General features: G+C 46.6%; 1 protein-coding gene across 1 annotated transcript in view; it reads left to right on the top strand.

Annotated features, from left to right (window-relative positions):
• The window catches only part of SPSB4 (splA/ryanodine receptor domain and SOCS box containing 4), a 66,934-nt gene that overhangs the window by 5,299 nt on the left and 40,250 nt on the right, over window positions 1–21,385 (top strand). Inside the window, exons 3-4 of the mRNA XM_026040081.1 lie at window positions 14,402–14,452; window positions 14,557–15,257. Of these exons, the coding sequence (XP_025895866.1) occupies window positions 14,564–15,257 (694 nt within the window). The 5' untranslated portion in view covers window positions 14,402–14,452; window positions 14,557–14,563. The remainder of the gene's footprint in view (window positions 1–14,401; window positions 14,453–14,556; window positions 15,258–21,385) is intronic.

The raw sequence follows: 21,385 nt of genomic DNA, 5'->3' as shown, positions 1-21,385 counted from the left end.
GCCGGCACCGCTACTTCTGCGCGCGACTTTGATCCCTCCCGGGGTCTCCTCCTCGGCGGCCCCGCTCGGGGCTTTATGGTGAGTTTGTGAGGGGCGGCGGTTGCGCGGGGAGCGCGCGGAGATGAGCTTTGTGTTGTAAGCTAGCTGGTTTGGAAGCGAGCACTGAAAGAGCCGCACTTCTGCAAGGTTCTGTTTTTCTTTTCTTCTTTGTTTTTTTAAAATGAAATTTTCTAAAATAGAAATTGCTTTTCTGAGCTGCTAAAGAGAAGCATTTCTAGATGTTAATAGCTAAAGTCTCGTGGCTTTTCTAAACGGAGAGTTGTTTGACTTTGTGCTGGTGAAAGCCCCGGCCCCTCTCCCTGTTCCGAGTGCCACAAGCGAACGCTTTAGTGCTCGGCAGCTGCTCTCAGGCAGCAAAGAGAGACCTCAGCTCAACTGTTCAAACAGATCTGAGATGCTGAACTATCTCCTCGGCAAAGGTAAGGAGGAAGGAGGCCGCRCGGTTCAGCGGCGAAGCCTGGCTTTCCCTGCCAGCCTTGGGTCTCAACAAAGAGAGGAGTTGCCCGCGTTTGCCCTGTGGTTCCTCGGGAACCCTCCCCGCGCGGCCCTGGCGCCACTCGCCTTCCTGGGTGGCGGTTCCCGCAGAAGGGCCTGGAGCTGCTGCCCCATCCCGTCCCGCGCGGCAGGGCCCGCGTCGCGGCGAGGGCAGCTGCGGTGGTGCCTTTCCCACCCACAGCAAATCCCCTCTTTGTGTTTAYGGCGCACGGTGTAGGCTGGCGCGGGGGGAGAGTATCCTATATATAGCTGTGACCAGCTATGCCTTCCGTGGCTGCTTTGAGATGACTACAGCCCGTCAGCGCTTAAGTCACAGCTGATAATTTTGGTACTTTGTCTGCCTTTGGTGAGAGAAGTGACCCCTGATAAGATGTCACYACTTTGGGAAGAGCATCTTCCCAGGGGAAGGAAACAGCTCCTGGGGCTGCTCTTCGTGCTCGTGACCAAAACTTGTGTCCGATTTGTGCAGTGTGTTTTGAAGGATGCTGCATTTTTAATGCTGTTTCTGTAACTAAAACAGCCTGTCAGGGACGTGAATATCAGATTGCCGTTGGATTTATTTGCTGCTGCTGACAGAATAATGCCAGATGCTGCGTGCTCTGCTAACAGCCAGCATGAGTTGGTAGCTGGCCCTGGGCATGCAGGAGGGTTTCCTCGCGGCTGACGTGCCCCGCAGTGTCGCCGCTTGCTCCATGCGACCTTGGATGCCCGCGCACTGCCCCGGGGCCTGCCGGGGCTTCCCGACGTCACGAGGATTATAAAACTTTAGGGCTCCGTGCCTTGCTGAGGCCCTCGTGTGGGGGCTCCTCTGGGAGGACATCCTGGCACTGCTGTGCTTGKGAGCCCTGCGCTCTCTCTCACTCCAGGCCCGGCTCTCCTGCTGCGGCTCCCTCTTTGCCTCCGCTTTGGGGGCTTTACAGGGACTGGCTCCAGCAAGGCAGAGCAGCCACTTCTGCAAGCGGCCTTCGAAGGGGGTTCACATAGTCCAGAGCTAGTGAAATACTTGACCTCCTCAGGGGATCAGAACAACAGGGCTCTTTTTTGTTCTGACTAAATCACAGTCACTGTTACAATTTGTGTTTTGTAAAGTATAGGAGTTTCTGAATATGAGGCCATGTCTCTTGCAACTTCCATGTGCAGCAGCTCAATAACTCGTTGGGCTTTGGTGTTGTTATGTCAACTTACTGTAATGGGCTTTCTCTGTACCAGGAAAGATTGAGCAAACTGTTTTTTTCTTGTTTTCCATCACAATTGCTTTTTGCCCCCCTTCTGTGGATAGGAACTGCCCCCTGCCTGTGGGGAGAGAAAACACTTTTCACATTGGTGCCATCCAGCAGGGCTCTATGTGGTGGATACTTTGAGCTGATTTTTAATTTAGACTGTTCCTTTGAGGAGCCTCTTTGCCTACACATTCCAGGCACAGGGACAGCAACTGAAGAGGAAGACAGAATGTGGTTTTCTGAGATGTTTGCTTAAAAATACTTGATTAAGGTGATGAGCAGCATCATGCTCAGTACCCAGCCATCCCTGCTTGGTAGCTCTCCCCGGGTGGGATGGGCATGAGGGGTGTCCTTGGCAGGTTCGAGTTGCGTGGGGCTGTAGTTGTGCAGACTGCCCAAGGGGACAGGGCGCCCGCAGCTGCCACCCTGGCACCTCTGCCCTGGCTGCTCCCCAGGCGCTCTCGGACACTGTCCCTGCCAGAGAGCGCCCTGCGCCCTTCCCACTACCCTCTCTGCCTGTGAGGACAGGCGCACTGTTCTTGACAAGCGAATATAGGGGAAATCCAAAAGTATTTTTGGTGGAGGCGTGGGCTGTGTCCCTGGGCACTGGGTGCTGAAACCTGTCCTTGACTCGTGCCTGCCAGGCACAGAGGAGGCCACCGAGCAAAGYGCTTCCTGGCTCGCATGGCTGCTTGAGTTTGGTCTCGCTGGGCTGCGCTAATGAAGTAGCCAACCCGGCGCTCATGGAAATGTCGGCCACATGTGTCGTCCTGAGGTCTTAGTGTTTGTTAAGCCAACAGATCYACTTTCTGGGATAAAGGCAGTGGTTAAGGCTGCCCAATGGGAAAGTAACTTTTCTTTTTTTCTTTTGGCAAAACTTATTGTAAGGTTGCAAATATTTGCTTATATCTTTGTAAATTACTGTTGTTAGACTTACTGTTTGAAAATAAACATTTGCTGTGGACTGCAACTTGCCAGATCAGATAACTCCTTCGCCCACACTTATTTTTCATGTGATTGTATACATGCTAGTGGGGCTCTGTCATTTCCTGCAGCTCACACATCCTTCGGGGATGGCTTAACCCCCTTAAAAAAAAAAAAAAAAAAAAAAAATCAGGCTACTCACAGCTCAGCTGATGTGCTGTGGGGTAAGATGTTAATGCAGCCTGTGTGTTTTGGGGAGCTATAGTTTACGCCTTCAAGCTTTCTTCCTTTCTGCAGCTTATGCTCATGTTTGGGGAGGTTTTGCAGGGGGAAGGTTGAATTTCTTTGTGTGGTTTTGTTGGGGTGCTTGTTTTTGTTCTTTGGCAAGATGCACATGATCACTGGTACAGCCAATGACCATCTCCTACAATGTGGTGGGTTGCACTGCTTGACCAGGGTGAATTCCAGGGCTTGCTCATAACCAACAACCAATTGCTGCTGTTTCCTGTCAATGCTCCTGTTGCTTGAAGGCATCTGCTACTTGAAATGGTCCCTCTCTAGGACCATGTAGTGATTGCAATAGGCAACAGGGAGCTCTCCAAGTTTCATTTAAGATGATGRTGTACTCAAGTTTGGTGATTAAATGGTTTTGTTTGCAGAAAGCTGGCAGCGTGATCATAGTGTCTAGTACTTGTGGAATAAAAACCCTGGCCCTAGCAAGATTTGGTTTTAAAGTTAAACTTAAAAAAAAGGGGGGGGGGTGTTTAGTGCCGGGCTAGGTGGCAGGGTGGGACGGGGCACAGAAGATGGTCACGTTGCTGTGTAACCGCAGGGCTGGAGCGAGCAGCTGGCGTCAAGCGGAGCACCGCAGCCGTGGCTTTACTAGCGATGTTGGATTCGATCCTTCCAGCTTTGGTGTTGGCTTCTGTGCCCTGTTACAAACTGGACATGTGCGCAGCGGTTTGTGGGCTGAGCTCAAGCACCCTTAGCAAGGGCGATCTCCTTCACAGAAGCAAACAGAAATACAGGGGCAAAAAAGGCTTACGTTGTAAAGTCTGTAACGCTTGGCATGTTTCTAAGGTGGCATCTAGCGCTTCTGTCCCTGCTGTGGCTCCTTTTGGAGCAAAGAGGAGGAGCAGCAGAGGACACTGGGCTCTCTGAATCCCAGCTGTGCGCACGTGCGGTCTGGGGGCAGGTGGTGCTTTCAAGGGGTGTCCTCGCATGTCTCGGAGGTAGGTGCAGCTCCTCTTTTGTGTAGCAGCTGAAATGGGACAATCACCCTGAGCTTTGTCCGTGGCCACAAGCACATAAGAGTTTATAGCTGCTTGCTGCCTGGATTAAACACGGACGGGATTTATCACAAATTCTCAGCTCTGACCTAAACTGTTCATGCTAAAGTCACTTGAACTTAGCCCAATGCTGAGCTGTAGTTTGTACAAATATGTTTGTCCCTGCTCATTTTCCGGCCCCTTGGGCTTGGGATCAGAGTGACGTTGCCCGTGCTCCACTTGCCGTGCGGGAGCGGGTGGCAGGCGCTGGTGCTCGCGCCTCGCGCTGGGCAACCCTGGGGCTCCCAGGGGGATTTGCCGGAGGCTGAAGTGACCAGAGCACCGCAGAGTGCAGCCCAGCATGCGGCACAGTGTGAAATCCGTCTATGCTCATTCTGTCCTGCAGCAGGCTCTTCAGTGGGGCTTACCTGCACTTCAACGCGTGTGTTTCCAGAAGCTAGTTCTGATATTGCCTTTCCTGTTTCATCCGCTTGCCGAAGCCGAGACCGCCCTTGTGTTAGACCGGGTCCGCACTATCAACGATTTGAAAATCACATTTGAAAATCAATGTGTTTAGAATTGATCTTGCAAGGGATAGTTCATTATTTGAGAGCTCTTGCATAGTATTAGACCTGTGAGAAAAAGGTGGAATTTTTCAAAGCTGCCAGGGGCATTAGAGAATCAATTACCATTTAAGTTGAGCCACTTTCCCACTATCTATTCTTCAATGAATGCAGAAATAATGATGAAAGCTGCAGTTTTACTGATGGATTTTGGACATCCCCATTTAGAAAACTCCTGTGTGAAGTGTTTCCATTGTYTGTATATTTTGTATTGAGAATGTACAGTCCACAACATTCCTTGCACAGCCATTGGAGGGATGGCAGTGATCTAGGTAGTATACATATATATATATATATTTAACACTATGTAAAAATGTAGTAGAAAGGAAATTAAGAAACATTTCTGTTGGTTCGACAGTATTTTCTAGTTGTATTAGCTGATGGTCCTTATGAGAACTCAGCTGAAGCTTTATAAATGTGAATTAGAAACAYATAAACCTCAGACATTTTGTCTAGGTGGACTAAGCCACAAGACTCGTTGAAAGTGTAATTTAATACCCTAGGTTTCACTAGGCTGCTATTTATATTATCGTGCAACAAAGTTACAAACCATGCAGACTGATACAATCTGTAATGTGATTCTGCTTAAGCTAAACATATGTGATCGTCTTAAATTTGTCAAATTTATCGTATTTCTGTGAGCAAATTGCAGGCTGCCTTGGCCTTTCTCTTTAATGAAGGGATCTGGCAATGTTTGTGTACCTGCCATAGAAACAGAGCCTTTGGAAGCACAAATGTGCTGGGTGTAATTTTGTGATGTTCTTCTTTCCTGTTTGGAGTAGTGAAATTGCTATCGGGAAGCATGATCTGTGTGCTCCAGCAGAACATGCTTTGGTACTTTATTTTGATTTTTAACCCTGACATAGTGCTCCTTTGATGAGACTTGTCCTCTCTGATTCTGATTTCTTTGATTTCTTTCTTTTTTTTTTTTTTTTTTCTTTCCTGAATCAATCTAAAAATCTCATCCATTCAAAAAATCCGATATTTTTGAATTCAAATGTCCCATCTTCCAGTGGCTCCTCCTTGTTCTGCAGGGAGCCGAGTCCCACAGAGGCTGCCGACCACCTGGAAAGCAGCTTGGCCATGGAAGACCAGAATTTGTCTTGGGAGAAATAGGCTCTATAAGGAGTTAAGGTCAAATATTTTGTTCCTCCTAGCATTCCTTGCTCTGTGATATRTAATTATATACAGTTTTGCACTATATCTATAAACACGTATTTGACCTCGTTGATGAGAATTACAGGCTTAAATTAGAAATATTCTCAAAAATCAATGCAGTTAATTGGAGAATTAAGTGCTAATGTTGAAGTCTCATATTTTCGGTATCATTTATGTGTTAGGAATTACTTTTCTTTCCTGCTGAGAGAGACTCATCACCGTCTGCCTGCCCTTAATTTTCGGGGCTGGGAGGTGCTGTGCGTGCCTGGGGCAGCGCTGATGCTCTGGGATGCTCTTGTCCCCGCACAGCCTTCTTGGAGAAGCAGCAGCAGCAGCCGCCCCTTCGTGCACATGTTTATCCCGTGCCCCAAAAATTCTGCCTTTCCGAACTGTTCCCTCAGGGGCTGTGGGCAACTGTCCTGCGTACGGGGTGGGTGTTTTGGGAGCGAGTTGTGCTGTTCTATGGGAGGCTCTCGGTGCTGCAGCTTCCTCATGTTCCCCAGCCTGTCCCCCTGTTTGTTCCTCGAGATGGGAGGAAATGCAGCGTGCCAGAGCCGAGGCTGAGCTTGACACAAACCTGTAAATAGGACCGTAAAGGAAAGTCCTCGCAGTTCCTGTATTGGGTAAGGGTCTGTGGGCTGGCGGGCTTGCTAGTAAACTACAGGTCTTGTGCTTAAGTCTTTTATGGGACAAGAAAAAAATGTTAGAGSTTTTGGAAATAAAGATTATCTTTCTTTTAATAACCCTGTAATAGTAACTGGGAGTAAAGAAGAAGAAAAAATGTTTTGTAAGAACTCTTAACTCTCTTTCCAGTGTCTTTTATAAATGACATCTTAATTCAATTTTGTATTTAGATACTAGAATTCTCATTCTTGTAGGTTCTTATCTATCTCACCAAATACTGATCACTTGTCTGTTTCGAAAGAGACGCTTTTGTCATGTTCTTCTTGCCAAACCAAGGTTCAGCCAAGTTGCCTGTGAAGACAGGGTATGAGCATTTGTTCTTGGTCGCTTTTAGTTTGTAACTCTGATATTCAGCTTCTTGCTAGAAGTATAGTTTTTGCTAACAAAAAGAGATGAGTAGTTGCTTCATGACTAGTATATTGGTAGTTTTGTAAATAAATAACACAAGTGCATTTAAATTTCATCTGTATACCAAGCAGAGGTAACCRGGGTGGTTGGCGTGGTGGCTGATGGTGGACGGTGCTGTGCCAGGACGGGAATTTCCACCCAGAGAAACATTACCAGGAGCTTGTGACCAGCCAGAGAAGGGCTAGGGAGTTCCTTCTTCTGCAGATCCGGTCTTGATTCCTTCAATTAACTTGATTAAGCAGCTTAGCTTAAATGAGAAGAATTTGTGACTTGGAAGCTCTCCCATGTAGTGTTTTCCCGCAGCCTTTGACGTTAATTCATTTAATATTTTGTCCATTTAAAGCAGTTAGTTTTGATGCCTTGCTCAGGCGGGAGATGGTACATGCTCAATATGAGACACACACAGGTTTTTCCTTTTCATGTGCAATTGGCTCTAGGCAGGAGTCATAAATCACAGTGATTTCTGTACAGTGCAGTTCAGCGGAGACAGACTACCTTATTTTATTTATTTATTTTGAAAGTCAGCACTGCTTACGTCATTGTAAGCTCTCCCTCACCAGGGAAGAATGTTCTGGTTTTCTTTTCACCCCTTATTCAGCTTCTCAGATGGGTCCCGTGGCACCTGGCGGGCTCTGTGTCCCACCAGCCGGTACCTGAGCCAGGCAGCTAGTGTCCCTGTGCCGGACTGGGCTTGGAGCAGGCATGGAGAAGCTGTTACATGGGGCATTCGGCCATCGGGAAAACTCCTCTACTCTGTTCTAGGTTCAGCATTTGAAGGCCCGTGTCCTCGTTGCTCTTGGGTGGCTGCGGTTGCGGCGCAGTTCTCCACACTTTTCCTCCTACAGTTCTCATTAAGGAAGGAGCTTGTTGCCTTCCTTTACTTCTTTTGAGGCTTCTTTTGATTCCCAAACAAGAGAATCACTCTCAATGATCATTTTGGAATATAACCAAGTATTCTGGTTGTCCCAGCGTCCTTACAAAATAGCCTGGTATGTCCTCTGTCCTACCCAAAGCATTTACTGTCACGGTGAGCCGGTTCCAGAAGTTGGATGGTGGCAGTTAGATGGTTCCTGCAGGTCCTGTTCCACTTCCTTCACAGGTGTCCTCTCCCTTTCAGGTGAGGACTCTTATTCCAGGGGGAAGTAACGTTTCTCTTGGCCCTTTTCACTGAAAGATCCAGTCTGGCTTCTCCAACCCCGTGGTGCCATCAGGAGGAGCCTTTCGCTCTTGTCTCGAGGAACAAACTGCCTGACTACCCTTAACTCATTAAATTCCTATGGTGTTTGCCAGCCTGTGCTGCACTGTTTCATCAGTTTCCCTACACTTGTTCTATTTCCTAAGCTAACAGAATACACAAATGAAAATATTTCTCTTAAAAATATCAGTATATTCAATATCAATATTATGTGTATGAGAAAAAGACCAGTGGAACTGCTTAGGGTTGGGGCTGCCCGTTGCAGGCTGCTGCTTTTTCCTGTGTTCCCCTTTGCAGTTGCTCTGTGCTGACAGATGGGCTTCAGCAGAGATGTGTGTGCGAGACAGAAAGATGAAGTTCGCTGCTGCTGCATAATAACACATTGTGTTCTTTTGTGTTGTTGTGTTTCACTTTTTTATTTCTTCCAGAACATTTAAGAGGATGTTGTTTTGCCTTTTTGTTAGAGCTCTACAGCAATATGCAACTTGATTTGTGCCCTCGCCTAGGAAATCTGAACCTGCCCACGTACCTCAGCTTGTGATGGTGCTTCCTCGAGAAATAGCAAGCGTGTTTGTTTTCCTTCTGCTCTGCAAAGTGCCTCCTCACCCAGGGACAGGGCTAGAGAAGCATTTCCTGGGTTTGGGTCTCGTGGCTGATGTGACCTGAACACTTTGTGTTCGGGCGCTTTGTGTGCGGCTGCAGCACTTCAATGCGCTCGTTCTTGTCTAGATTCCTTGGTGCAGTGGGACGTGCGCTCGCTCCCCACCCTCACCTTCCATCTGGTTCATTTTAGGATGTTCCTGGTCCCTCCAACAACTGTTTTGCAGGAACGTGGTGGACTTCAAGACAGCTGCCAATCTGCCAGGCTTGGCTCATGAGGGCTACTGACAGAAACAGCTAAGGGAGCGAGTCTGAGAGGGCTGCCGTGGGAGTGAGTCTGAGAGGGCTGCCGATGGTGAGATAGGGCAAGGCTGTTTCCCCTGCAACAAAGGAATGTGCCCTTGTTCCGCGAGCCTGATGGCCGGACTCCCACTCCGCACTCTGTCTGGAGGCTCCACGGGACCCTGTCCCTGTGACCTGGTACCACTGCTGCAGGTGCCAGAGCCCCTGATCTGAGCAGGGCCTCTCTGCCGGGCTGCTGCTCCCATTCGGTGGGGAGTTAAACAGCACGAGGCTTGAAAGCAAAATAAAAAGATAAAAGTGCTCTGGCCATTGCAAGAGCACTGCAAATTGTAAACCACTAGTGCATTTGTTTTCATAAATGGCGTAAAGGCTGAGGACTTGACTCTTCCAGTGACTGTGAAACAGACAGACAGACCCTGGGAAAATGGAGYGTCTCTTAGTCTAGCAAGTCCCTGTGATTAACTGGAAGAGCTGCTTGTGTGGATGTTCCCCCTTTCTCCCATCCTCGCACTGTCCCTAGAAAACTAAACGTAGACATAGGCTTCCCCATGACTTGTTGAGGCTCATGAGGCCTGGCGGACATCAGCACCTTGCGCTGGCGGGCCAGCTTCCCCGGGAAGATGTTGTTAGGGTTTTGCAGCTGCTGTGAAGTTCTGCTGAAGAGTTACCTGAAGTTAGAGGAGCTCCTGCTTATCTGGCTGCTACTTTCTGACTGTTTATCCAAGGTCCTGTTTATCTGGCTGTGACTGTCTCTGGACCCCTTCTGTGTCAGTGCAGGGACCGTGTTCTGCTCATGTCCTAAGGTTTGGATCTGGCTGGATTAGGGAATGCTGCTTTCTCGTGGCTGTGCTTGTGGGACTTTCTAACTTGCCCTTGGAAGATTAGGTGACTTCACGGAACGTTGCAGCAAAAGAAATAGTTGGAATGTGTTCAACCAGGTCAACAGTCACAGTTGAATGAGGTTTCTGTTCTGAAATGGAAATTTTAGAGGCATTGATCTGCTGTAAAGGTGTAAAGGTATTCTGCAAATGTAAAATAAATGGTCTAAAATAGTATTAGGCCAGCAGAGAGAAATAGTCACCAGAGAACAAATGAGATCTTGAAACTTAATTATTATTTGAGCTTAAAATTTCACACGTTCTGATGATACCGATCAAAATTATTTTTTATTTTGGTGAAATATGGCTGAGGAAAAATCCTAAAACGGCAAATTATTCTCTAACGTATGAAGTGGAGCTGAAGACATAGTTTTCAATTTAGTGTTAAGCCTTTTCATATGCTAATTTGCTGCCTTAATGTAACAGTGCACCTGAATATTCAAACTGGCTACAGCAGCGAGAAAGGAGAAGAAGGTGCTCACCATGCTAGAAGGGTGGTTGAAGGAGGGAAGATGCCCATTTCTTGCTGAAAGGTGAGGAACCTGCAAGCAGGGACTTTCAGAAGATGCAGTGCTACTTCCCTGTTTTTTTAGAAAGACACAAAAATGAATGGAGGAGAATAAGAGAAGATTCTGGAATATGAACTGGTGTTTGTCACGTAGGGTTGTTTAAATTGCAATAAAAAATTGCTGTTGTCAATTCTGTTGTGGAGAAGGGATTTTTTTTTCTGTGCTGCACACATTTTTTTTGATGGGTGAGGACAGAGTAATAGATTTCAGCATTGTCTTTCTGAAAAGAAAATGAAGCCATTGCCTATGTGATTTTGGATATTTATATTTAGATCAAGTGTGCTGAAAAAACACAGAATTGTGAGGGAAACAAAGAGTATGCGTGCTTGATGCATGCAGAGACAGATAGAGTGGTCAAGAATAATTTCAAAATAAAAGACAAAAAGCAACAAGCCTATTACCCCCACAACTGCATGTTTCCTTGGYGCAATGGAGATGAGAACTTTGCTGAAGCAGTGGGCTGTGTGCTTGCAAGACTGCCCRGTATGGGCCAAGGAAGGGGCAAGGACAGGGAAACAGGCCGAAATCATTTTGGAAACTCTCAGAGACGGGTGAAGGGGCAGAGACCCCTGTGGTGGCAGCTCAGACTGCAGTGTCCGTGTGTGGCTTAGCTGTGCCCGCGCGCAGCTGGCAGGCACTGTGGACACGCGCCCGGGCTGGGCAGTGACGCAATGCTGGTTGATCTCGGCTGTCAGATGTTTTTCACCTCCCTTTCCTTATGCTAGCACTTCGGTTCACATGACTATGTGATGGGCCAGATCAAAGGGTCCTCCACCAAACAAATGRTGGATAAAATGCCAGTTTTTGCTTGGCTTTTCTGTGGGAGGCTCCCGCCGAGGCCCTGGGGCCACAGGGGCGGCTGTTGAGGGGAGCTGCTCCAACCCCGTGTCCCGAGGCCGGGGCGCTCCTGGAATCATGTGCGTGTCCTGTTAAATGTCCTGAGAAGAAAGTCGCTGCTGCCAGCTGGTTTTGCTAAGTGAGTGTTTTTCTTAAGTATGTACATAGTAAAAAAATAGTCTTTTTGTTGTACTATCTGCTACTGCATTTGTTTTTCAAATTACATTGCTGTAGTCTAACTGAACAGGCATTATGCAAAAAAATCTGTTCATGGAATGGCAGTATTGCTTGTCATCTTCCATGTTGCTCCCAAAAATACATGTTTACATCTAAACAACTCAGTACCAGAGGTTCAATTTCCAGAAACACATGCAGAGACACAGAAGGCTTAAAACCAAATGGAAACCCTAAAGCAGCTGCAGTTCTACAGTACTGTAGATGGGAGTCCTTAAATCCACAATAGTGTTCACAGCTACTCAGATTCTTTCTGAATTCTTCATCATATGACTAACTTACCTTCTGACTCTGGCACATATGGTGTGGTATTTCAGATTATTCTAATTCCAAGCAGTAAATGTACAATCTATTTAAATAACAAGTGTAAATGCATGTAGTTCTCTCGTGTGCTTTTTGGTTTATTTGTTCAGTTTCGAAATAATGACTTTTTGGTAATGTTGTAGAACACATTAGCCACTATGTAGGAATGTCCCTGGGATTTGGGGGATTTGCTTTCCTTTAGGAATGTTGGAAGCCTTGGCTGTGGGGCAGTGTGAAGAGCCCCTTGCCGAGCGCGTGTGCAGCTTCATCCGGAGCACGGGGCAGCTCGAAGTGTCCGAACGCTCCTGGCTCCTCGTGGCATTGCTGTGTATTCCCAGTTTGACAAAGGAAGCCAACATTGTTCCAAGTATGCGATAAATCATTCGGGCTGGATACCAGGATCCACAGTTAACACGAAGCCGGCCAATCTTTATAGGGTGCCAAGAATATGCTCAGTTCCTTGTCACCCTCCAGACAGCGTTGCCATGGCTACGTGGCTGTTTGCATACTGGGAACGCGGTCGGCAGACACTGGGCCTCATGCCTGGGGCCTTCTCTGCGTCCAGTCCAAACTCCTTGTTCTTGAGCTTATAAAACCTCTTCAGCAGCCTGCGCAGCAGGACCTGGGTTTCTCCCCATGTTCCCTGCTGGAGAGGATGTTTTCCCTGGGGCAGTTACACGTTGCTGAGTTCAACGTGCTCAAGCCAGGGCACATGCCCAGTGTSCAGAGCCGGTGGCTCCAAGGCTTCTGTTGTGACTCCCGCGTTTCTCCAGAGCCCACACCCTGGCAGCAGGAGGAGGTGCCTGCCAGGCTGGGAAAAGGAACCCAGGCAGCCCAGCAGCAACAACACTGGGAATTAYTGTGTGGTTTGTAAAATATGGTGTAATTTCTGTGCAATAACTACAACAATTATGGCTATAAGCATGGATCGCTTAGAGGCAGCAGGATCACCATTCCTGCTCCTTCCAGTGGGTGATTTCATTAATCAGTATCGTTAGGTTGCCACATCTGGCTGCTTTTCCACTCACTTTACGTGCCAATTTAGCAAGCTTTTTTTGTTGTTGTCACTAAGTATAATTTCTGTTTGGCTTGTGAATAACCTCCCTAAGTGTGTTGGCCATCCACATGAGGCCCCTGCTAAGGAAGCTGGTGGAGCTGCCGCGCTCTCCTGTGTGGAGCTGGCCTGTTCCTGGAGCGTCCCAGCGCATCGTAGCCTCACGGCGCAGCCTGGACGTGGAACYGAGACAAACGCTTTGGGTAACGCAGACCAGAAGTCTGAACTGTGGGCTTCCAGCTGCTGAAGAACTGCGCTCACATGGGCCTTTTTCTTCTTCATACAAAAGTATCACTGCTCCCATCCCCAAAGATGCTTCATACCAGGGATAACTGATTTGTTTCTTTAATTTGCTAATACCGTTTGTTGTTTCAGTTGTAGTGGAGAAGTTACRTATTGAAATACTTGCTGATTTCCTAAGTGCTGTGATGGTTGGAAATGACTGGAGAGGTGAAACCCTGGAGACAAGGGAAGAAAAAAAAAAGTGAAAGCAAAATTATACAGTAAAAATGCATAATTACTTTAATCTTTAAAGAGAACTCTGACACTCTGGGTTAGTGTCAGTGTTTCATCTCCCCAGGCTTGTTAGCATGCATTAAAGTACTAGAACTGCTTCAGTGGGCCAAATGTTTCGCAGGCGCAGCGGCACAGTGCACCTGTTTCCATCGTCGGATCTTCTGGGGTAGTGGAAAAAGCAACCACCAGTAAATATATCTGCCGTGTAAATGTTCAGGTTCTTGTTACGTGGGAGGCTCTGTTGAGCCAGTCTTGCCGAGGGTATTTTTCAAGTTGTGGTGCTCCTTTTGTGAGAAGCAATTCTGCGAGTCCTTCTGCAAGGGTAATAGCAGGACATGTCCCAGGCCTCATCAGCTTAGCACCTTGGTGTAGAGAAAGGAGATGAGCCTGGAGAACATGCACTCTGATGGAAGTTCCCCATTAGGAAGGGTCTGCCCAAGAACTGAAACTCCCCTCTTCCTTTGTCCTGCAATGCCTCTTATTCCTTCTCCTTTTTTACCTCCTTCCCAAAAAACCCAAAGCTTAATGATTTTTAAGAACAGAGTATGTTAAAAATAAGCTATTACCTTTCGCAGACCTTTGCTGTTGGCAGTGTTTGTTCTAATAACATTAGAAGGCAGAAGCTGAAGCTGTGAATTGCGAGGGTCCAGACAAGAGAAGAAATTCAAAGATGTTCTGGCATAGTGAATATTTCTAAGAAACTGAAACTGAAGATTAAGATGAAAAGTGGAGTTACAGCTGAACATTAMGTTTATGCCAATAGCACATGCCTTTTTTCAAGACTGTTTTGGACCTGGCTAGACATAACGGGTGGAAGGGCAAAAGGTGGCGAATGTCTCTGTCCTACTATGAATAGGAGGAAATTACTGTCTGTCTGTAGGCTGAACACTGGTGGGCTCAGAGTATCCTGCTGGCAGTCTGGTTGATGCTGTAGTATACTGAACAAAAAGTGGTGAATTTTCTGTTTTTTGGTGTTTAAAATAACTACTGGTGATCACAATTCTTTAAAAATGTACTATGGGTTTTCTGTTGGCTTTCTTAATTTAACTGGGAACTTTCTGCTTTCTTTCAGGAGCATTTTTTCTTTGAAAACTTTGCTGCTACAAAGCTCCAAACAGGAGAAGTAAATCCAGTCAGCTTGTCAAGCCACTGGCTCGCTGCAAAAGTGCTTTCATGAGGTAACGTTGGGCCAAAGTCAACTTTTCCTTCTTCTTTGTAAATCTGCAGCCAAGCAATGGGCCAGAAAATCTCAGGGAGCATAAAGTCTGTGGATGTGAGGGAGCCCCCTTATAGACCTGTGAAACGAGAGCTGAGAGGCCCGGATTTCTGCAAGCCTGCGCGCCTGGACATGTTGTTGGATATGCCCCCTGCCAAGCTGGAGATCCAATATAAACACGCGTGGAACAATGAAGATCGGTCTTTAAATATATTTGTCAAGGAAGATGATAAACTAACTTTCCATAGACACCCCGTTGCCCAAAGCACGGACTGCATCCGGGGCAAGGTTGGCTACACGCGAGGCCTTCACGTCTGGCAAATCCACTGGCCCACGAGGCAGCGAGGAACTCACGCCGTGGTGGGCGTCTCCACGGCCGAGGCTCCCCTGCACTCTGTGGGATACACCTCCTTGGTTGGCAGCAACAGTGAGTCGTGGGGCTGGGATCTGGGACGCAACAAACTCTACCACAATTGTAAAAACCAACCTGGGATTACGTATCCTGTCTTTTTGGAACCGGATGAGTCTTTTGTACTCCCAGACTCCTTGCTGGTGGTTTTGGACATGGATGAGGGAACGCTTAGCTTCATGGTGGATGGACAGTATCTTGGAGTGGCCTTCAGGGGACTGAAAGGGAAAAAACTTTACCCCATAGTCAGTGCAGTTTGGGGGCACTGTGAAATTACAATGAGATACATCAATGGACTTGACCGTAAGTGCTACCCAGCTTTCTCATTACACTCTCTTTCAATTATTCTCAAGTTGTTTTTTTCTTTATCTTCCTGTTTTAAAGTAAGTGTGCTACAGGGAGTCAGTGCTGCATGGGTAACGGGGTTACTGCCTACAACTAAGCTCTATGTGTTATGTCCCATCGTGACASTATGGATTGAATCAAAATATTTCCTATTCTGAGAACTTTCTGTTTTGGCAAATAAGAGTGGCTAGAAATCTGTATCCAAAGGCAGTGAACAGGCTGAGGTGGGGGGGGAAAATCTTGAGGAAATTCCTGAATGTCTTTAACTGCAAAACTCCTGTTTACTTGAGGATATGTTTTAAATCTGTGGTTTTCAACCTTCTTTGATTTGTAGATGTTAAACATTTCCCACACTAGGGAGAGTCTAACATGGTGTTACATGTTGGCGGACTTGAATCCAGGCCCGTGGGCTTTCTTTTCACAGCTCCCTTTGTAGGACCCATAGAAGCAGCTCTAGATCCCTTCAGTTCTGGAATCTTGCGTTCCCAGGTTTCTGTTCCTCAGACAAGCTTGGATCCTGTACACCCACCTTGCTGTATCACAGAGTCAGGGATAGCTGAACATGGAAAGTCCTGCGTAAACTGAGTCTTGTTTGCAAATGTGTTTCCAGAGCTGAGCACCGCATTGTTTAGTGGAGAGGTGTTCAGTAGCTCTGAGCAGTCCCACCAGGTCCCCTGCTTGCAGCTACTCTGAACTTAGATGACATCACCTCCAGGCCTGATCTCTTCGTCTGCCTCCCAAAACACCCACTTCCTGAAAGTAAATAGGTTTGAACAGAGAACTTGGCTTAACTTGGACCAGTAGGCAAGATGGGGAGCAAGGAGTGGAGGAAGAGGAACTCTGCAAGAACCAGCATTTGTCTAGAAAGGACAGAGATAATGGGTCTGTCTGGGCCATTTTCCTCTTGCCAAGACCCTGGAGGAGTTGCAGCTCCCAGGGTGTCCTTATCCAATGGTTCTCATTATTCCAGCTGGGAGTTAATTGTCCGAATGGCTGGCACAATTAGGCTACCCACAGGCCAGGGGGCTGAGAAACTAAGAAAGATGCAGCTGTGCCCTGGGGCCTCCTTTCCCTCCCACTGTGAATTATGGTCTAGAGAACTGAACAAGGTGCTTGGAGGAACCTTGTTCTGATACTCCCATCAGCTGAGCTACTGAATGAACCAAGCCTGTAAATGCTTTGACCAAAACAGCTGGCTGCACAGAATTGTTCTTCGTTGTCTTTATGAATGGAATTCAGTCTGGTAAAGAGAAAACCCAGGAGCAAGTGCACAGCACCTCTGCCTTTCAATTAGTAGTTCTTAAAAACCCTTTTAGGTTTGCTATTCTTTTCAGTTATAATGGGATGGCCTGAATTTTTCCCATCAAAATTAATTCTCTGCTCATTAAGCAGGCCTCCGACATACCAGCAAGACCACAACTGAGAATTTGGCCTTGTTTGAGATTACCTCTCGATGAAAATCTGTAATAGGCACTGGAGGGGAGGGGATTTTTACCCATAAGATCCTTGCAAGGCCACTACGGCCACGGGTTAAAGGGCAGCCTCTGGAGCTTCCTTGGGAAACAAATGGCTCCACATGGAAGTGACTTTCCCTGTGGGGGGAGCATGTCCCTGCTCGAGCCGGCTGTGCTGCTCCTGGGCACCGGGCTCGGCCACGCCAGGGAGCACCGGGAAGGTCGTGACTAAAGGGATGTGGGCGAACTGGGTAAAACATATGAGATCAAAGGGAATACGTGGAGAGGCTGCCTCTCGGCTGTGGTCTGAGGTGGCAAGAAAGAAGAATGTTTTCCATGTTTTTTCTTCAGTGTTTGAAAAAGACAGGGCTGCTTTCTGCTGGAAAGGGCAGCCCAGCCGCTCCTTGGTGCACAACCATTGCAAAGAGTAAACCTGGAAGTTGGAGGTCTGTGCAGGCCCAGGTTGGCCTGCTCATGTGAGGAGGAGGTTTGACACCAGTTTGCTCTGATCTGTCTGTATTTGTATGTTTTAGAAGCAGAGCTATGAAAAGTCTCAAGTAGACTGATCTAACTGGTTGTTATCTTAGGGTCTCCAGAGACTTGGTGAGGAATTCCACATTTGCTGTCCAAACCATTTGCAGCGTTGGATATAAGAAGGAAACTGTGAGCTGGGCAGTTTGACTAGTTTGGGTTTGTTCTTCCACATCAAAGAAAGCTGGTGTAAAGGCAAGCGTGCTCACTTGAGAGATCTTTGATTTGACCTTTAGTAATGCAATGTACTTCACACCCTATTTTCCTTGGAAATATTAGAGGCAGCTTCCCCTTTTCTTGGCTGGCAAGAAATGTTAGTTCCTTTTGAATGCCGTGTTTAACAACTAGAAAGATACATCTGTGTTATATGTAATCACTTCCATAATCACTTAAACAGGTATCAGATCCTGTTTTCCTTTGCTCTGTCAATCTGCTGCTCCTGTGCTGTTAGGACCAGCCTCACGTGTAACAAGCCTGGCTGGGCGAGAGGGAGTGCTTGGCACTTCCACCTGGAAACAGAGCGAGTCTCTTGTTGTTGAAACTCAAATCTCAACTTTCCCATGTGGGCTGAACATGTGTGTGAAGGATTATGTTCAGGCAGCTGAAGTAACTACTTTGCTGTTAAAATAGTGAGGTGTTTCCTGTTGTAGGGGGAAAAAAGTGTTCTTGAGAAGTTTGACTCATTTGAACTGCCCACGGATTCGAGCAATACGTATGGCTTTAAAAATTCTGGCTGAAAGTCTTTCATAAATGTCACCAGCTACTCTGGGATAGAGTAGGCCCTGTATAAAAGTGTATGTTACAGATGATGGCTGATAAATTAGGCCTCGTTCATGTGAATGAAGTGATGGGAAGAGGCCCTATGTGCTGCGAGGAGATGTTTGCTCACAGAGTAAATGGGCTGTGGGGACATCTCCTTGTCATACCTTCARCATACCTGGAAATGGCACTGTTAGGTTTTGGAGCTTCAGAAGGGTGAAGAGTCCAGCCCTGCCCTGTTTTGAAACGCTCTCTAAGAGAAATTAAGGCACTGTACATTATGGATAGTACTTACAGTGTGATCTGTAGGTACAGGACATGGTAATGCCTCTAGCAGCTGCCAAACTGGAGATTTCACACTACCTGGCAGAGAAGCGTTGCAGAGAGGTTGTGCAGTCCTAATTGTAAAATACTATAGAAATAATTGAAACAAACACTGCTGTCTGTAGCAGGGTGCTCGCAGGGTGATTTTTTTTTTTTTTTTTTTTTTTTTAGTTTTTTTTTATTTCTGTAACCTATCTCATGTGCATAATTCAGCAAAGGGCACTCAAAGAAACATCTGTAGATTTGCGTCAGTGCCAGCCTTGCCGGCGTGTCGGCATCTCTCTGTCTTTCCCCTCCTGTAGCCTGCGATGCAGGTTGCTCTCACATGCAGTGCATGGGGCTACAGCTACTGCCCTCCGGTTGGAAATGTGCAGCTGGGAAGTACTGTCTCCCTGGGTACGGTCACCATGCCATGGGGACAGCTTCAAAGAAAGCAGCAGGTTGCCAAACGCTTGCCTCAGTTCTGGATTGTTAAGAAAGCAGAAGTCAGGATTCCCCCCAGAATTCAAGAAAGCAGGATTCCCCCCCGAAARGAGAGGTAATCAGCATTACAAACTATCTAATTTTAATGCTAATTCATGGAAAGCAGTTGTGACTACAAGCTTACTCTTTAACCTGAAGGTCTTTATTTTGGAGTAGTCAGTACTTGCCAACAAAGATCCCATGGTCTCTATGAACCTGCCTCTTAACCTGCAGCAGGCTCTGTCTAATGCAGACCTGCAGGTGTGAGTTGTCTTCAACATCTGTAACTACTTCCATCCCCAAATGGAACGGCAGTAGTTGCAAGATAATTGTACTTGCTTCAAATCTGTGTGCGGTGCCTGCTCGGGAAAAGGAAACAGTTCTCCAAACAAATTCTGGGGACCTCTTTTTACCTGCTAAGGGCCTGTAATAATGTAACTGCAGTGCAAATGTAAATGGGATGGCAGCTGGAGAGCAGGGATCCTGGTTGAACGTAAGGGTAGCACCTCTACTTCTATGGGGATGAGGGAAGAGGAATCCAAGTTTTATGGCTTCTGGCCGGCTGTGTCCTGATCCGCCTGAGGAAACGCTGCCGCCTCCGGCTCCCGCCACCCCGATGCAGGGGTGATGAGTCTGCAGCCGCCTCAKCTGGGCACTGCCAGGGCTGCCTCTGCCCCTCCAAGGCCTCGTCGCTGTACCGAAATCTCGGTAAAGCTGCAGAATTGTTAACTGTCAGGAGAAACGTTTAATTTCTCACTATACACTCTTTTTTTTTTTTCTTCCCCCAGATAGTTTTCAATTAGATTTTTTTTGTTTAAATAGACTTTTTTTGTTTATCTAAACCTGTTTGTTTTATGATATTTAAATAATCCATTACCCTAGAGATTGCAGTGGAAATAATGTACTCTGAGAATGCAGCACAATTCTGTCTAGCTAAATCTTGGTAAGAATTTTCCCTACAGACATGCAATCAGAGGATGAAGTGTTAGTAATTAAGCAGCTAATGCTGTGAAAAAGCAATCTTTAGCTTTTGGGACAATTTAGCGGGAAGCAGTGGTTTTTTTTGGTTCCTACTTTAGGAATGAGAGCTAATTGCTCACCCCTACCACCCCAGCACATTTCTTGTCCTCTAATCCTAATTTGTTGGTGTTTTCTGAAGGAGTCTCAGCTTTTTCTCAGCAGCTCTGTCACTACTATATCCTGCCCTGTTCAGTGACTCCTGCTTCAAAGGGCCTCCTGCCCCTTTCCTGTTGCTCCGGGCACTGCTGGCTTCATCACTGCAGGCTGCTGCCTCTGTCCTGCAGCTTGTCCCTGCCCTCGGCTGGGTTTGTGCTTCCTTCCTGTTCCACTCTGCTAAGAACTAATTCTTCCCTGTCTTATCCCTGACTGCAGGTGATGCACTTCTTGCAACAGGTTGTCCAGTGACCTCTTTTCTGCCAAAAATATTCTGTGCTTGTGCATGCTGTTGGGGTGCCATTCAGCTGGTATTGAAAGGAGAAGTTCCCCAAATCCCTCTTTCCTTTTGCAGATAAGGGTTCACTTTTAACAGCGTATTCAGAGCCATATTTTAGCTCTTACCAATAGCAGAGTCTTTTTGCATACTCTTTCAGACACCCTGTGTGTAGTGGGTTGTGGCTAGAAGCATTGCCCTTAGGCTTGACCTTTCTTTTGGCTGTTACTTCCCTTTTCTTCTGTGCTGTGATCATGCTGTCCTTGCCTGCACTGATAAAAACTGTCCATGTACAGATACACAGGAACACTTGACTCTTAAGATCTTTTTCCCATGTGATTTGTACTGTTTCTTCCTGGAATTTTTATAAATTGAAAGGGTGATGATTCTCTTGCAGCTTCTGCTGTGAGGTATCTCCGTGCAAATCTTTCTTTTTCCATGATGCCAATGTGCTGCTCAGTCTTGTCAGAGACATCTTTCCTTTACAGTTTTACTCATGATCGAATGTCCTTCTACAGAAAGCCCAGGCAGCTTAACCATCATTGCTGCAATAGCTAGAAGGGAATCTACTGCCAAAGTAAAATCTGGAGAACATCTCATTAATTTTCATGTACTAATGAATTTGAGAATCTTAACTTGCTTTAATTCTTTGTTTTGTGASTAAAGGTGAGTTTGTGGGAACGTGTCCTGATGCTGCATGGATTTGCTGTGGTTCTTTCAACAACAGAGCAAGGTAGAGCCTGTGTTTTTGGAGTTTAATTTTGTATTAGCTTCTTAACAGAAAACTTGGCTAATACTCACTTTGACTGCATGATCCCTGTGAAGGCAGGGAATTTTAGTAACTTAATTTTTTATTTTGAAATGTTTTGGAGTGGGACTAATCAGTCAGACTTTTCTTCAGGCCTGTCACTAAATCTCTATTCAACTTATGTTTAAGAAAAGTTTCCATGTTGAACAGCAAACTTCAAGCTTTAGCACCAAGCCTGAAGATTCAGGCAGAGGAAAAGTTGCACTGGAGATTACTGAGAGCACCACAGTTGTGAGGCTGGGATGAGGAGGGTTCTTTCTGATTTTTCAGCATTAATTTTGAATATTTGTTGACATCA

The sequence above is a fragment of the Nothoprocta perdicaria genome, unplaced genomic scaffold (assembly GCF_003342845.1).
Source record: "Nothoprocta perdicaria isolate Ctin4 unplaced genomic scaffold, notPer1 scaffold_25, whole genome shotgun sequence".
NCBI classification, from domain to species: Eukaryota; Metazoa; Chordata; class Aves; order Tinamiformes; family Tinamidae; genus Nothoprocta; species Nothoprocta perdicaria.
Note: the sequence above shows the minus strand (reverse complement) of the source record. Positions and strands in the feature narration are given on the sequence as shown.